Genomic DNA, 15,720 nt, shown 5'->3' on the forward strand with positions numbered 1-15,720 from the left:
GGTCAAACGTGATTTCTGAAACGTTCAAAACTGGAACCGAAAATGACTCGACCTCGTACGAAATGAGACTTTGCAGTATGGAGTCACCGTGGTCTTAAGTCTTAACGCGAAAAAACTGGGAGTAGTAGGTGCCTAGTAGTACGGGAACAAAATTTTACAGTGTCGTTAGGAAACATCGTCAAAGCTCACTGTATCCTCAAAACTCAATGTCATTTCTTTTCAAATCTCAGTCCAAGGTTTCCTTGCCGGAAACATATATAATACAGACCCTCTTTCTTCTTAATTTTTCCCTACATCATTTCCAGCTTTAGATGGGTTATTAGATACGCGCGCATCTTTCCGCGCGCGATTGGATCCAGGGGCCGGCCCTGTATACAAAGTCTAAAATGAGGCCTCATAGACTAGCAAATAAGATAATAAATATATATAAACTATCATAAGGGTAAACTCTATTTTTGGGCTTTTAACTAGTTTGATTTTCAACAATAAACTAAAAAACTAGACATTGGACAGTCCCTAACTATTGATTTAGGACAAAACACAACCCCTGAGGGACTCCACTCATATTTTGTCGCTTGCGTAGAGCAATTGTGACAGTCAGCTAATGGTTTCAAAATTGAAGGTTAAAAGTTGAAATGTCATAATCATTAGAGGTTGAAATCTATGCTTCACCTTAATCGAATATTAGAATCGTGTTACATCTATTTTGTCGAATGCAATTTTTAAAGTCCATTTAGATTCATTGTAGGTAGTAGAAGTTTTATTACTTTTGATAATGAATATCCAAAATCATACATAAACCAACAACAATCTGCCAATGACGCGTATGAAAAAATACTTATGATTGTAATTTATATAGAATAGATTCTATATTGTCGATCAAAGTAGCATTAGATTCATATTGATATAAATAAAAATCATTAGTAATTCTAAATGTAAGTCTAATAGCATCAGTTTTGTATTCACCAAAATCGTATAAAGAAATTCATTTTTACGATTTTAGACATTCATTGTCAAAAGTAAAAAAATAAGTTTGCTTAGACCAAATCTAAATGGACGTAAAGAAATAATACAAAAAAAAGTTTGCAGGTGTAACATAATTCTATTTTCAACCTCCGGCTGTCATGAACAGTTAGGCTTTAGCCTTCAATTTTGAAAGCATTAGCCAACGTGTCAAAACCAATACCACGTGGGATGAAAACCAACGTGAAATTGTTGTGGGGCTATGTCTCATCCACTTTTCGATAGTTAGAGAGTGCTTAGTATTTGGTTTTGTAGTATGAGGATGAAAATCGGATTGTCAATGGTTGAAAAATTGACTTCACTGATATCCAATATCCTAATTAATTAATTGCCTAAAAGTGTCCAATCCGCAGACACCACACTATGAGACCATGGAACAGGAGCTCTACGTCTACTACAGCTCCCCTAGTTTCAGAAATGTCATGCTCCAAAAATTCAGCATGTTTGTTTGTTGGTTTCAGCCAGAATTTATTAGTTAGGGAGAATTGCGTTCTTACCCTTGTCCAGTACTTCAATTGTGATTTTGTCCCTCTTTTTTTAACTTTGTGATTTTACCCTCGCTTTTTTTAAACGAAGCTTCCGTCTACCCCTGTTTTGTAACACCGTCTAAAATGCTTGGATTAAATGGCAAAAAAAAAGAAAAAAAAAGAAAAGACACCTGTATGAAAAGACAATGATACCCTCCGTCCCTTTCTCCTTTCTCACCCGTTCCGACGACAAGTCGCGGCCCGCACATGGTTTCGCGGCCTGGCAGAGGCGCAGCTGCCGGCAGCGGCGCAGCTCCTCCTCCCTCCTTCCCCCTCCCCCCGGCGTGGCTCATCCTCCCTCCTTCCCGCTCCCCCCGGCGCGTCTCCTCCTCCCTCCGCCACACTCCGGCGCCCGCTCGTCCCGGCGTTGCCGGCTAGGGTTGCGCGAGCTTCCTCCGGCGAGCTCCCCTCCACGCGAGCGCGAGCTTCCTCCGGCGAGCTTCTCTCCAGGCGGCTTCCTCCGGCGAGCGCGAGGTGCTCTCCACCCCAGGCGCTGCCACCCTCCTCCAGGCGCGCCCTCCACCCCAGGCGCCGCCGCCCTCTCCTCATCCCTCCCTCACTCCGACCTCTCGTCTCCCATCCCGCGGCGGAGTAGGTTAGGTCCCCGATTTGCGTTCCCGTTGCCGGACCCCGACGACGCCGGTTGCTGAGCGAGCGAGAGGGCATGGCGCCGCTGTCGTGGCGGCACCACACCCTGCTGCAGGCGCTGCTCACCTGGGGCCCGCTCTCCGACCGCGACTTCCGCGCCGTCTTCGCCGCCATCTCCGGCAAGAACCCCGGTACGCCATCTGCCTGCTCGCCCACGGGCCACGGCCATCCATATGTCTTATTATTATCTCCGCTCGCGGCAGCCCAGCTGCACGACGAAATGCTCCTCTAGTAGATCAACCGGACTGTTGCTGTGCCGCTACTGCTTTTCCTTTGGAATGTTGTGTATGCATCTTATCTGTCTAACTGGTGGTGTTTTGATGAAATTTGAATACGAGCGTGGTTGGCTGTATGCTGTATCCTAGTTTTGTTATGCCATGCTGCCTGTTGTTTGCGACTCCGATCCTACTGTTATTGTCCTTGATTCCTGCTTTTTTTAGTACTGATGTGCACTCTAGAATCTGGCATTACAATGGATACTGATATTTGCTTTCAGTTTTTACTCTTTCTTGTATGATCAAACAATAAGCCTATCATAAATTCATAATCACTGCATACTTGCATCGTCTGGCTGTCTTTAACAATAACCTTACCTGACTGTGAACCCAACTTTATTTTAGCCTAGGTAGAAGAAGAGTTCCAGTTATCTGTATTTTGGCTGAGGTCCGGTTGATTGGCCAAACCATGTACATGTATGTATCTAGGACAAGTTATGGAAGACTGGTTAAGTGAGGATTTGGCCGAGTGGGATCAAACTTATATCTACTTGCGACAAAAATTACTCAGAGAAATGCTCCTATAGCAACCCAACCTGCTCTGTCGCTAGTGCGTTTTCTCCAAAATGTGGTATATGCATCTTTAGCTATCTAATTGGTGGGTTCTGATGAAATCTAAATAAAAGCATGGTTGGTTGCATCCTAGTTTCGTTATGCGATGCTGTGTGGTGTTTACAAGTCTGATCCTGCTGTTATTATTCCTAGTTGCTGTAAAAACTCACCATTTGAGTACTTCCATGCATGTAGCCTCTAGTATTAAAAGTGGACACTGCTCTTGGCTTCCAGACTTTACTGTTTCATGGATGGTCAAACAATAAGCCTGTCCCATGGCTTGCAGCTACTCATCATCAGCTGTTCAACGATACACTTCTCAAGCTCAACAAGGAGTTAGCATACCTGCAGTTTGAGTTGCGAGCATGCATGAACCAGTATGATGGAATGGTGTACTATGGAGTAGTGAATAACATTGCCGATGAAGAATCGAAGCTCGGAACAAAGTATTCTGTGCCACAAGTTGCATACTACAAGGGGCTGGTATGTGATAGCTTGCTTTGTATAGTTCAATCTGATGCTATGTACGCTGCGTCAACTTTCTTATATGTTCATGTAAAACTATACCATCAATGGTTCTTGTGGCAGTTAGAAGCAGTTGTTCAGGAAGCTGGAAATGATGGGACCATAACCAGTATTGATGCTCTCAATGTGCAGCTTGACAACCAGGTTTGTTTTACAACCATTCTGGGCACATGATTCATAGGTTTTCATGTATTGATTCACCACACTCTTATATGTGCCTGTGCAAAGTGGTCATGTGCTTAGAGTACCTTGAAATAATTATGCTTCACAAGCAATTAGCTAAGGCTACAATAGTTTCACATAAGACAGGGTGTACAAGGCTGTACAAATTATTGTGCGTAAGTGCATTTTGGTTTCCAGTTCTGACTCAGCTTTGAATTGCACTTGCAGCAAAAAAGGGAGTGGCAACACCTTTACCGTGTCCATGAAAGAAGGAGCTGTTCAGGTTGGTGGTTTACAGTTTCCCTTGGATCCCCGGCCACCCACGGAGCTCCGTCCCCGCCCGCTGTGCAGTTCCCGCCGGCGCCGCTGTTTCTTCAGGCCAGCAGAGCAGCCAGCTAACGAGTTCAGCAGAGCCTTGTGTTTGATTGGAGTAGCTCTGTTCTTTGCCAAATTTCTCTGAATTTTGCATGTAAAAATTTTAGGCGACCCTAATCAAATTTATTCTTAGTATATAACTCTACTAGTTTGGTTCAAGGGCAGAGATCGAATTCTTGGTATATAACTCTACCAGTTTGGTATATATCTCTGTCGGATAGCGCCGCTCCTCCTCCCTCGTGCTGGTGCTGCCTACGACCCGGAGTTGTCGCCCTCCCACGCCCGCGCCGACGGCAAGGAGCCACCACGGGGCCGACCTGTCGGCTCGTGTACACGGCTTGTTACATCTGTCATCATTATGAACGTTTTGGTCCCAAAATTTTGAATATTTATCGATATTAAATCTGAGTTTAAATAATTGTAAGTTATGCCAAATATGTTTGACCAAATTTAATTAATTGTTAGCATATAATAAAAAAGTCTAATTCTAAATCAGGGTAAAATCACAATTAGGCATAACAAATAGGGGCAAAATCGCATGGGCATTCATGTCCTTTTGTACAAAGTTTAACACCGTTAGGGGTGGATGACGGAGCAGGGGCAAACCGGTGCTTCGTGAACGGCACAGTAGGGGTAAATTCACAAAGTCAAAAAAATAGGGGCAAAATCACAATTTCGATACAAAATAAGGGTACAAACGCAAGAGCCCCTATCAGTTATGATACAGTATTTTCTTCTCACAATAAATCAACATCAATCGAGCTTTTTAGCCCAGAAACCAACTAGTAAACAGACTGATCAGATGCAACTAGAACAAGTTGCACTTGCACCAGACACGGAAAGGAGACTTGTGATATAATATATATATAGCTCCCTTGGGCTCTGCACCTTGATTGCTTACTTATAAACTATATTTTTTAGTCAATAAACAATATTTTTTTCTCACAATAAATTAGCTAACTATACTTTTAGCCATATCTTATGGGCACCGGTTCCTCAGAAGTTGGACCTGTGGCCTCTCGCAGGTCAAAACGCAAGCTGTACTCAGAACGAAGCAGAATTCCATCTCCAAGAAGCGAAACATCAGACGAAGAGAACGAAAAAAGGTCAGAAACATGCATCCGACGCCGGTTTCGTCGCCTGTCCTTTTTCCTTGCAGATTTCCCCCGTTTGTTTGAACTAATTAGCCGGCTTACCAACTAGAATCTACAGTATTTTTCTCTCATAATAAAACAGCTTCAGTTGGCTTTAATACCAGCCAAACACAATTCTGCTTCGTTCACCTTTGCCTTTTTAGCTTTTGACAAGATTTGACATTTGTTCACCTTTGCCTTTTAGGACTGCTGTATGTAATTTCATCTTTATTTATGCACAAAACTCAGATGTAATGTAACAATCCAAGCATCCAGCTCAAAGATTTGTAGCAGAAAACACGTACAGGAGAATGAAAGCACGAATTCTTGTGCAGTTAACGCCACGATCCTCGTATTCATAACAAATTCTTTTATTCAAAAAGGATCCTGCAGTCAGTGCTACATTTCTCTGAGAAAACTGCAGGTTCAGGTTACAGACACAGGCCTTGCAGCCTGTAGCTTAGAATTGTACATACAGTAGTGTGCACGCAGAGGGTGTGCACCTCACCTCAGGTCAAAAGACGATGGTGAAGAAACGTAGTAGTACAAAAGAATGGTACCCGATCAGAGAACGCAACCTAAAACATGTTTGTTTACAACAAAGCAACGAACCAACAAAACTGTTAACCCTCCCTCGAGCTGAAAGAACGGCGCTGCGGCGAGGTGTCAATGAATTCGCAGCAGATCACTCGGCCTTGTGCTTGGGGAGCGTGAGCGCCACGGCGGCCGTGTGGAAGCCCATGAATTGCTGCTTGGGCGACGAGCGCCTGGCGCCCGTGGGGGTGGGGCAGCCCATGTAGTGCAGGCTGGGCGACAGCCTGATCTTGGGGCTGGGGCGCGGCGATGGGATGGGCAGCCTCGGCGACGGCGCCACCGCCGCCACCCTCGGCGACAGGTTCACCTGCTCCAGGGCCATGCTCTGCACATCGGCCGGGTAGTTCTGGAGGCAGCCGATGCGCGCGCCCGTCGGCGTCGACCACTTGAACGACGGCCGGCGGCTGTCCATCATCATCTTCGGCGGCTCCACGTCCGCGACGGCGTCCGTGGCCGTGGCCGTGGCCGTGTCCTCCTTCACGATGTCCACCGCGGGCAGCTCCACCACTGCTTGTTGGTCCTCCACGGCCTCAGCGTCTGCAGCAGCTTCTTCGGTGACCACTGGGGCGGCCGCCTGCTGCTCTTCTGGAGCCGCCTCCTGCTTCTTGAACGACGGGTACTCGTCGTCGTCCACCGAGCATCGCTGATGATAAACATTTTGTCAGCCAACAAGCCCTCCTTGGCAATCAATGAGACCAGACTGATGACAGATTCATTGCGTACCTTGACATTTGCGAGGTCGACGTTGTTGTCCTCCAGGAAGGTGATGAACTCCCTGAAGTTCTCCTCGGTCGGGAGGTAGTGGCCGCTGTAGGGCCATATAGCCTCGAGGACGCCCTCCTTGGCGACCAGCCTGCCGGCGGCCGAGGTGGCTGCCCCGGACAGGAAGCTCGAGTGCTGGAACTTGCCCTTGCGCTTCTGCCCGACGTACAGCGACCTGCTGGTGCTGAGCACGAAGATCCACTTGGACTCCTCGTTCGTGTTCACCAGGTCTCCGCTCTGCTTGTACAGCAGCCGGCCTTCCTCCACGACGACTTCGTACGCCGCCCTCTCGTTCTGCTCGAGATTGAAGCAACATACAGTCAGATACATACTCAGATTGGATGAGAAGGCTGGATGGATGGGTGTTTAGGAGGGGCACCGGGCACGTACTGGTCCGAGGTACATGATGAGCTGCGAGCTGAGCTTGCTTCGTGGACACTTCTGGTGATGCAGGTCTCTGCCGTTGCCGACATCCAGCCAGTAGAAGAAGGGCTCGCAGCTGGAGCTGGCGGACCAGATGTCGTAGTAGAGGTGCAGGTTGTGGCCGTAGCGGTGGCGCGGGTCAATCTGAAGAAACAGAGGATGAGATGATGAGAACAAACAAACAAACAGATGATTTGGGGTTAATAATCCAAGAAAGAAGAAGGAGATCAAAAGTGCTTACAGCTTCGAGCCAGTGCTGGAGCGCGAGCTTCTGCGCCTTGTCGTCCTTGGAGAGTCCCTTGCCGACCTTGGCGATCCTCTTGCCGGCTCTGGACCACCGCGACGCGGCGGTCTCCTGCTTGTCCTCGTCGAAGAAGGAGATGGACTCGATATTGAGGTACACCGAGTCGACCGTCTTCCACCACAGCTCCTCGGCGATGATGGCGCCGTCGGCGAGGTTGCGGCGCGTGCGGAGGCCCTTGTAGATCTTCTGCAGCTTGGTGGCCGCCTGGTCCAGCTCCACGCGAGGGCGAGGGGAGATGTACTCGATCATGGCCTGCGCCTGCGGGGACACGGACACCACGCGCCGGGGGCTCTGCTGCTGCAGGGCCAGGGTGCCCGGGCGCGCGCCGTTGATGCCGCCGCCCCGGCTGGCCGCCGCGGCCGCGGCCGCCGCATCCGCCTCCCAGTTCTTGAAGCTGAGCGAGCGCTCCAGGCCGCCGTGCGCCATCTTGGCGGCCTTCGGCTTGGGGCTGCTGCAGGACACCCTGGGTGACCTCAGCAGCGACAGGGCGGCATCCCGCGGGCTCTGCGGCCTCGGTGACAGGAGGTGGTTGCGCTCTGTGTTGAGCAGCCTCAGAGTCATCTCCCGCCGGCTCCCTCGCTGCGCCTGCTGCAGAGACGGTTCCGCCGTCGACGGAGGAGAGCTGGAGACGGCGCTGCGGTTGCGATGACGATGAGGAGAAACTAAATTAAAGCTGCGTGCGCCGTGCGGTTGCTCTGGCCGCCTCTGGGGGTTCAGCTCGCTGTTGTTGGTTGATCCGTGCTACTCCCAGCGCGTACGGGGGCGCCTATATATACAAGACATGAGCTAGCTAGGCGCTTATACGGCGGAGCGGAGCAGAGGTGCACGAGTCCAAGTTGTGCGTTGCGGATGCGGAGGGGGCGGAAGACGACGACGGAGACCGGGCGACCGGTCGTTGCCGCGCGAGCGGGGGGAAGGGAAGCCGAAGGACGACGAGTCGACGAAGGCTCCGCGTCCCTGCCTGCCTAGTCTCGCACGTCAGCCCGCCCGTCTTCCCCTTCCCCTGGGTCATCAGTCTCGCACGTCAGCGCGCAGCAGTTTTGGGCCACCCTTGTTTTGGCTGCAAGTGGCCGAGCCCAGCGCGGCGTGCAAGTAGAAGTCGGTGGGTGCGCCTTCTTCTCCCAGCAAATATCCGTACTGGACGACAAGGATGCTCGGCTTCCATTGGCTGGCCTGGCCTGCTCTTGTATGGTTGAAGAGATCAGCCACAGAAACACGGTGTAGTGTGGTCATCGTCCTCATGCGTCGACAAGTACACACACACGGTGTCGTTGTTTACCGCTGCCCAGCTAGCTGGGGCCCCCAGTAAAGTCCATTTTTTGGTTACCCACCGTAGTGTCTGCCTGTGACGTCATGTAACTGGGGACAACCGCGGAATACACGACAACCTCGGCATATTAGAGCGCAATATCTTAGGCTCAACAACAACTGTCTATAAGACGCTAATTTGAATTTTTGAAAGCCTTGGGTTCCATAAAAATGTAATTTTTTTTTGCTTAGGGCAGCAACAATGCAAGCATACACTATTGTTGGCTTTGACAAAAAGTTGGAAAACACGTAGCCAACGCTAGCCAGCCCTTCTCCCTGCATTTATCAGAGCTAAAGCGATGATGACAGCAAGCACATGCACTCTTTTGAGGCCTCTCCCATCGCGAGTTTCGTTGCCTTTTGTCAGTTGGGGCAGCTGCTGCTTCTGCAGGGTACTCTGAGCTTTGAGTCTACGTGGAAGGTTGGGGATAAGATCAGAGAGACAGACTCCAATAGCTCCTTTTGCCATGACAATAACGAGACCGCACACCACTTGATGGCTGAGTGCTGCTATGCTCAACGAGTTTTGGGAGAATATCGCTAGCTATTTGTGGGTCGTCTACTATCCGCAACTCATTCCTCATCGCTAGACCCATACTGAGATAGTTCATCACTAGTGGACGACCCTCATTCTTCTCATGACCTGGGAGATCTAGGAGTGAAACCAACAAATATTCCAACACAAAGAAGCATCAACAACTTCAATTATTACAAAAATATATCACTAGTAAAAAATCGATTTTCGCTGATGCTTGCGATTTTTTATTGGCAGTAGTAAAAAAGAAATTATGGGCATCATGCCGGTAGCCATAAGAGAATGGCTAGTAAAAATGGGTTTTCTTAATCTAGCGCCACTACAAATAAATTAATTTTTTTTTGAATTTTTAAATAATATCAGATGGAGAAATGGTCTGAATGAAAGTTTGTATTATTCAAAAAATATCTATTGTAGTATTAAAAAATATCAACAACTTTGTAGTTGACTACCTTTTCATTTGAAATCATTTAGGGCTCCGATTTTATGTTTTAAGATTAACGATTCTAAAATTTATATATTGTTTTTGAATTTCTCAAATGACTTCAGATGGAAAAACGATCAACATCAAAGTTGTGGATCTCGACGAGATCTAAAACTCTATAGTTGAATTTTTTTTCATTTGAATCCATTTAGGGCTTTAAATCTCAATTTCAAAATCTGGTAGAGTTAATACTAAGGGAATTATTTTACTAAAAAGTCATAGGTGACTTTGGGGTGTAGTGGTAAGGTGTGTATCGCACGAGGCCTAAGGTTGTGTGTTTGATTCCTGCGAACCGCGTATGCGCATTTTTTCTCGCAAAAATGCAGGAAATGCTGAAAAATCATGTGTGGTTCGCTATTGCGGGCCTCCTCGGACAAGAAAAATATTTTTGCTTTTTTTAGCCTGATTTGCAATTTTTGAAAAATCATTTACAGTGGCGAAAACCGCCATTATAAATCAATTTACAGTGGCACCAATATAAGTCTCTATAGTGACAGTTCTTAAGTGACGCCAATAAAGTTTGCTGATTCTTGCTGGCCTTTCACAATGACGATCAGGAAAAACGCCAGTAAAAATATAAAAAATACCGCTAGTAGAAATATTATGTGTACTAGTGTATAAGAAGCTAAGCAAAAATATGGGGCCTAGTTGGATGAAAACCCTTGGCGTCTTTGTACGAGAGAGGGTAACTTTTTTGTACATACTTTTATTTTCCTCTCTTTTTTATGGCCTTTCCATGAGCATTTCTCACTCTCTTCTCTATTAATAGAAAAATTGGAACACCCAGTGCTGGTTCATTAAAAAATATGTTAAGGAAAACACTTCACCATTTTATATATGTCCAGCTACGGCCTACGTCTACTATCTTTTTTTTTTGTTTATAGTTACTAAAATAAATAACACGTTTGAGACGACGGCGTTGACATATGCCCCCCTTGAGCAACTTGTCTATTAATTTTGATTTAGTTACGTATATACTATAGCACAAGTATATGATTCTTTGCTTCTTGGTACAGGCGTACAGCTACTACTTAAAAAACTCTTCAACCTGCCAACAAGAGGTTGGACTTTTCTGTTTTTTCTCTATATCAGATTTCGTACGTCGATTTTTATAATAAACCAATCCACAGCATATTTCACTGATTATGTAGATCTTTTAACACGATACAGAGGACATCCATCAGTATATGTGTACATCCTTAGATGTCACTACTATAGAATTGAACATCACTATCAGTCTCATCACTGTCAGATTTTAAAAAACCGACAGTGATAGACCACACTGTTGGGTTTTTATTAAAATAGACAGTAATAGGATCAACCGACACTAATATTCTGGTATTCATTGTCGGTTTTAGTCAAGAATCAGCAGTGATATTGGGTCATCACTGTCGGTTTTAGCCAAGAACCGACACTGATACTATCACTGTCGGTTCGTGGCTTAAACCGACAGTGATATGCTACAAGAAAACTTCATAAGTTTCTCATATGATGTATGATGAAGATGAACTTTATATCAAAGTTGTAGTACTCGACGAGATCTACAACTTTGTTGTTCAAACGTTTTTAATTTGAGATCGTTTGAATGTTCAAATTTTTTCGTTTGAAATAATCTATCTAACAAAAATTACGTTTGATTTCTAAAATTTAAAATTTGAATTTTTCAAACAGCCTCGACGAAAAAACGTCCAAAACAAAAGCTGTAGATCTCAAAAAGTTATGCAACTTTGTAGTTGAAAACTATTTCATTTGAGATCATTTACTACTTAAAAATACTGTTTGAAATTAAATTTTTAAATTGTTGAACTCTGATTTCTCCTTTTAATCTCTAGCTAAAACTTGTAACTAGTCTTTCTCTCTCATACTAACTTCAAATTTGATGTTTTTCTAAGAATTTCTAAAATCATGCCCTATCAATTTATTGTGTTCTTACCACTATTATTTTATCCATCTTTTCATGTGATTGTGTTTTATCTATTTGAATTTTGAATTTCAAAAAATGGCAACTTCAAACGTCATTTTGGAACACTAAATAATTTCAGCTGAAAAAGTTATGAACATAGAAGTTGTAGAACTTATCAAGATCTACAACTTTTATTTTAGTCATTTCTTCATCCGATAAAGTGATAGTAACATTGTTCACAAAATTTACATATCTCTCTTATAGTTTCATAAACAATAAGAGGGATGTGTAATATTTGTGCATAATGTTACTACAACTATGTTGGATGAATAAATGATCAAATGACTAAAATAAAAGTTGTAGATCTCGAAAAGTTATGAAACTCTGTAGTTGACAACTTTTTGATTTGAAATCATCTTTTCAAGGAAAATTACTTTTGAATTTCTAAAATTTGAAATTTAAATTTTATAAACGACCTTGGGTGGAGAAACTACTAAAATGAAAGTTGTAGATCCCAAAAAGTTATGAAACTCAGTTGACAGCTTTTTGATTTAAAATCATCTTCTCAAGGAAAACTACGTTTGAATTTTAAAAATTTTAAAATTTAAATTTTTTAAACGACCTCGGATAGACAAACAGTAAAAACAAAAGTTGTAGATCTCAAAAAATTATGAAACTTTGTAGCTGATAACTTTTTGATTTGAAATCATCTTGTCATGGAAAACTACGTTTAAATTTCTCAAATTTGAAATTCAAATTTTATAAACGACATCGGATAGAGAAACTACCAAAATAAAAGTTGTAGATCTCGAAAAGTTATAAAACTTTGTAGTTGACAACTTTTTTATTTTAATTGGTTTAGGGTCTCAAATACTCATTTTAAAATCAGATGAATATAAAATAGCTAGGATGAAAACCTTATTTGGACACAAACAGCTTGTAGGTAGAGTGGTTAGGGGCCGAAGATATGAAGCAGGAGATCAGGGGTTCAAGCACCGGTGGCTGTGAAGTCCGCAAAAAAACGCATGACTTGTGACTTGCGACGCGCGACCGTGTGGCTGTCTGGGGCTCTTCTGGTATTAAAAAAATTCCCTATTTTTTAATAATTTTTTTGGTTTTCCTAGAAACCACATCACTGTCGGTTCACATCATTGTCGGTTTATAAGAACCGACAGTGATGTCAAACTGTAGGTTTAAAATCTGACAGTGAAGGGGGTTTTTGAACCGACAGTGATGTGAAGATCTGGGGTAGTGTATTAACTAATATTGTTTACCACTTTACTAGATTCAGCCAATAATATAACTTTTTTTATTATTCCCAATTGTCATTGGATCGCGCACTCCCACTCTTCCACACATCACAATTTTCCTTTTTTATGCCACGTGGTGATGTTTTTGGGCGTTCAGTTCTAGAAGTTTTTTATGTCCCGTTCGGATGGTATGGTTCTGGAGAAAATTGGATGGTTTGGAGGAATTCTGGAGAAATTTGTGAGCAGAAAACACTATTCCGGATGAAAAAAGCGAAAATGTCTACGCGGCCACTATTAAATCAAGTTGACATATACCACCCCACACACACACCTGTTTCTTCTGAAGTATTCGTCCTGGATAAACTTTATTAAATTTAACTAGGTTAACACTTGTATGTTCAAATAAATTTATTGCGAAAATAGATTCAACAATCTATCTTACTAATTATGTGTATCATAAATATTAATATTTCCGTGTATATGTTTAGTCAAAAGTTGAATATGTTTAACTCCTCTAAAAATAACCGTTAAAAAGGAACAGAGGGAGTAAGCAGCAGGGGCGAACGTACGTGTATCCATTGGGGTTAGCTAACCCTGATAACTTGCTAAAAACTCACTAAAAGTTCTTTTATCCACTGCAAATTACTTTTTCAGCACGTCTTTTAACCCGTTGCTTAGTCCTTGACCATAGTGACATGATATCCTAGATTTGCCCCTGGTAAGTAGATCCATGGAAATCGTCTCAATCTCCATGTCACCTAAGGGGTGAAGTGCAAAATCATCACTGTGTGCTGTCAATAAATGAAAACAGTGGCTCTCATAGAGTAGGAGTGGGGACCATGTGGTAGATAGATATGAAAGTGGTTTAGATAATTCTCCGATAGCAGGATCTCACCGATCTAAATTTTAAGGATATAGAAAAGAGTTTTTAATATTCATATGGATGGATAACCCAAATTCGATTGTTTGCAGATGTAAGTGGCATAGCATTTCTCACATTTGAAGAATCTGTATTCACATTTGAATATGTGTAGTACCCTCTCCACTCTGGATCCGACAAATGAAAATGAAGGATATGAAGAAGACATTATCCGCTCTGACTTGATCCGATCCGCTTTCATCTCTCGGCATGACCATCAATAACTCAAATTTTATATGGTATAGTAGAAACTATCCCTGTCATGCTGGCTGCTATGATCTATAGTAATATTTATTTACTTATCTTGTTTGGTGAGGGCGCGTTTAGTTCCGAAATTTTTTAGCTTTTGGCTACCGTAGCACTTTCGTTTGTATTTGGCAAAAATTATCCAATTATAGACTATTTAGGCTTAAAAGATTCGTCTCGCCAATTATAAGCAAACTGTGCAATTAGTTATTCTTTTTACCTACATTTAATGCTCCATGCATGTGCCATAAAATTTGATATGACGAGAAATCTTGAAATTTTTTTGTTTTTAGGTGGGATCTAAACAGGTCCTGAGTCTGCGAGTGGCAACCTCGTCCAGCAATTAGTGCTTTGACTCTAAATTCTCTAGTACCGCAATATTACAAGACATTACATGCACGTGCATATGTCCGAGTCCAAATATTTACTAGAGGTGTAACGCTACATTTCTCTGTGACAGAGACCATCAAAGTCAAACCGTCAAACCAAATGGAAAGAGGGAAGTAAAAAAAAATCTATGATATGTGGCAACATCACCGCGATTTCCATGTTGGTGCCTAGTTATACTTTCTAGAGGTGCTAGGTCATGCTTGATATTTTTTATAGATTTTGTACAAGCTAGGTTATGATAATTTGCATTGACCTAGTAGAGGTGATATATAGGAACCCAAGAGTCCAACATATATTCTTAAAAGTTGTTTGGTTGGCGCCATAACTTGGCACGAGACTATATATGTAAGGTATTCCATGCTAGTAGTCCCTTTGTCCCATTATATGTGTTGTTCTATTCTAGGATGTCCATGGCTCATGTTGGCCTTATCTATCCTTCGCTTCTGCTTGGCCTCCCTGTATTACGGGATTGAAGAAAAAATTAGTTACACCTTCTATTCTAGGATGAAGTAGATGTTTAGGGCATGTTTGGTAGGGCTTCTCCTCGGCTTTGGCTCCGGCTCATCTAGAGGAGCCCTACAAAACGTTTTGTATGAGGAGCCATTTTAAGTGAAAAATAGAGGAGTCGGAGCCGTTATGGCTCCTCCAAAACGACTCCAGCTTCTTCGAAGGAGCCTCTTGGGACGAGCCCAACCAACACCCCCTTACTTGCTACACACATCTTATTTGGCATGCTAAACTTTTCTTTTGCAGTGGCTCACATGTGATAGATTCATTTTGTAATCACGTTTTTTCCAAAAAGTATAACGTTCTTTTTTGGTGTCATAAAAAATTGGTATGTCAAACCATTGAAAACTATAAAGTATCGTAGCATATTCTAAATTATAAGGAATTTTTGGACTCTTAACTTAGTTAAAAGAATAGCATTCGGGGGTATGTCTACCATTAGTCCATTACTATAATAGTCAGAATATAAAACAACCTAAAATTTTTAAAATACCTTATTAAAATAAATTAATTTCTAGAGTTGTCTTAAGTTGAATATTTTAAAGTTTGAGTAATTATATAAAATAGTGTCAAGATTTACAACATCAAATTAGTATCATTAAACGCATCGTAAAATTTATTTTTCACAATATGCTCACCTAGTGTCATAAATTTGTACTCTTTCTTATAAACTCGATCAAACATAAAAAAATGATCTTAAGACAATTCTAGAAACTGTTTTCTTCATAGAGTAAATTTTGTTTATATTTTACATTGACTAGCAGTACGTTTTTAAGATGGAGAACCACCGGACCTGCCTTCTTTCAGTCCAGCAGCCGCATTGATGAGAGAGTATTGCAGAGGTCCAGGTTCTGATGAGGAAACGAAAAATAGCA

The 15,720-nt window shown here is 43.1% G+C and overlaps 2 protein-coding genes across 2 annotated transcripts; one reads left to right on the forward strand and one right to left on the reverse strand.

The window, feature by feature from the left end:
- The first annotated feature begins 424 nt into the window (after positions 1-424).
- LOC136456148 (uncharacterized) lies at positions 425-4,205 on the forward strand. The gene is made up of 4 exons (XM_066455926.1): positions 425-2,329; positions 3,312-3,508; positions 3,614-3,694; positions 3,941-4,205. Exons 1-4 carry the CDS (start codon positions 2,215-2,217, stop codon positions 4,109-4,111), a joined length of 564 nt encoding a protein of 187 aa, XP_066312023.1. The 5' UTR covers positions 425-2,214; the 3' UTR covers positions 4,112-4,205.
- A 1,368-nt stretch (positions 4,206-5,573) lies between these two features.
- Positions 5,574-8,276, reverse strand: LOC136456147 (IQ domain-containing protein IQM1-like). The gene is made up of 4 exons (XM_066455925.1): positions 7,241-8,276; positions 6,967-7,143; positions 6,538-6,870; positions 5,574-6,457 (listed from the first exon to the last, which is right to left on the reverse strand). The coding sequence occupies exons 1-4, from the start codon at positions 7,862-7,864 to the stop codon at positions 5,906-5,908; spliced, it is 1,686 nt and encodes a 561-aa protein (XP_066312022.1). The 5' UTR covers positions 7,865-8,276; the 3' UTR covers positions 5,574-5,905.
- Between the last annotated feature and the right edge of the window lie 7,444 nt (positions 8,277-15,720).

Source organism: Miscanthus floridulus, chromosome 6 (genome assembly GCF_019320115.1).
Source record: "Miscanthus floridulus cultivar M001 chromosome 6, ASM1932011v1, whole genome shotgun sequence".
Lineage (NCBI taxonomy): Eukaryota > Viridiplantae > Streptophyta > Magnoliopsida > Poales > Poaceae > Miscanthus > Miscanthus floridulus.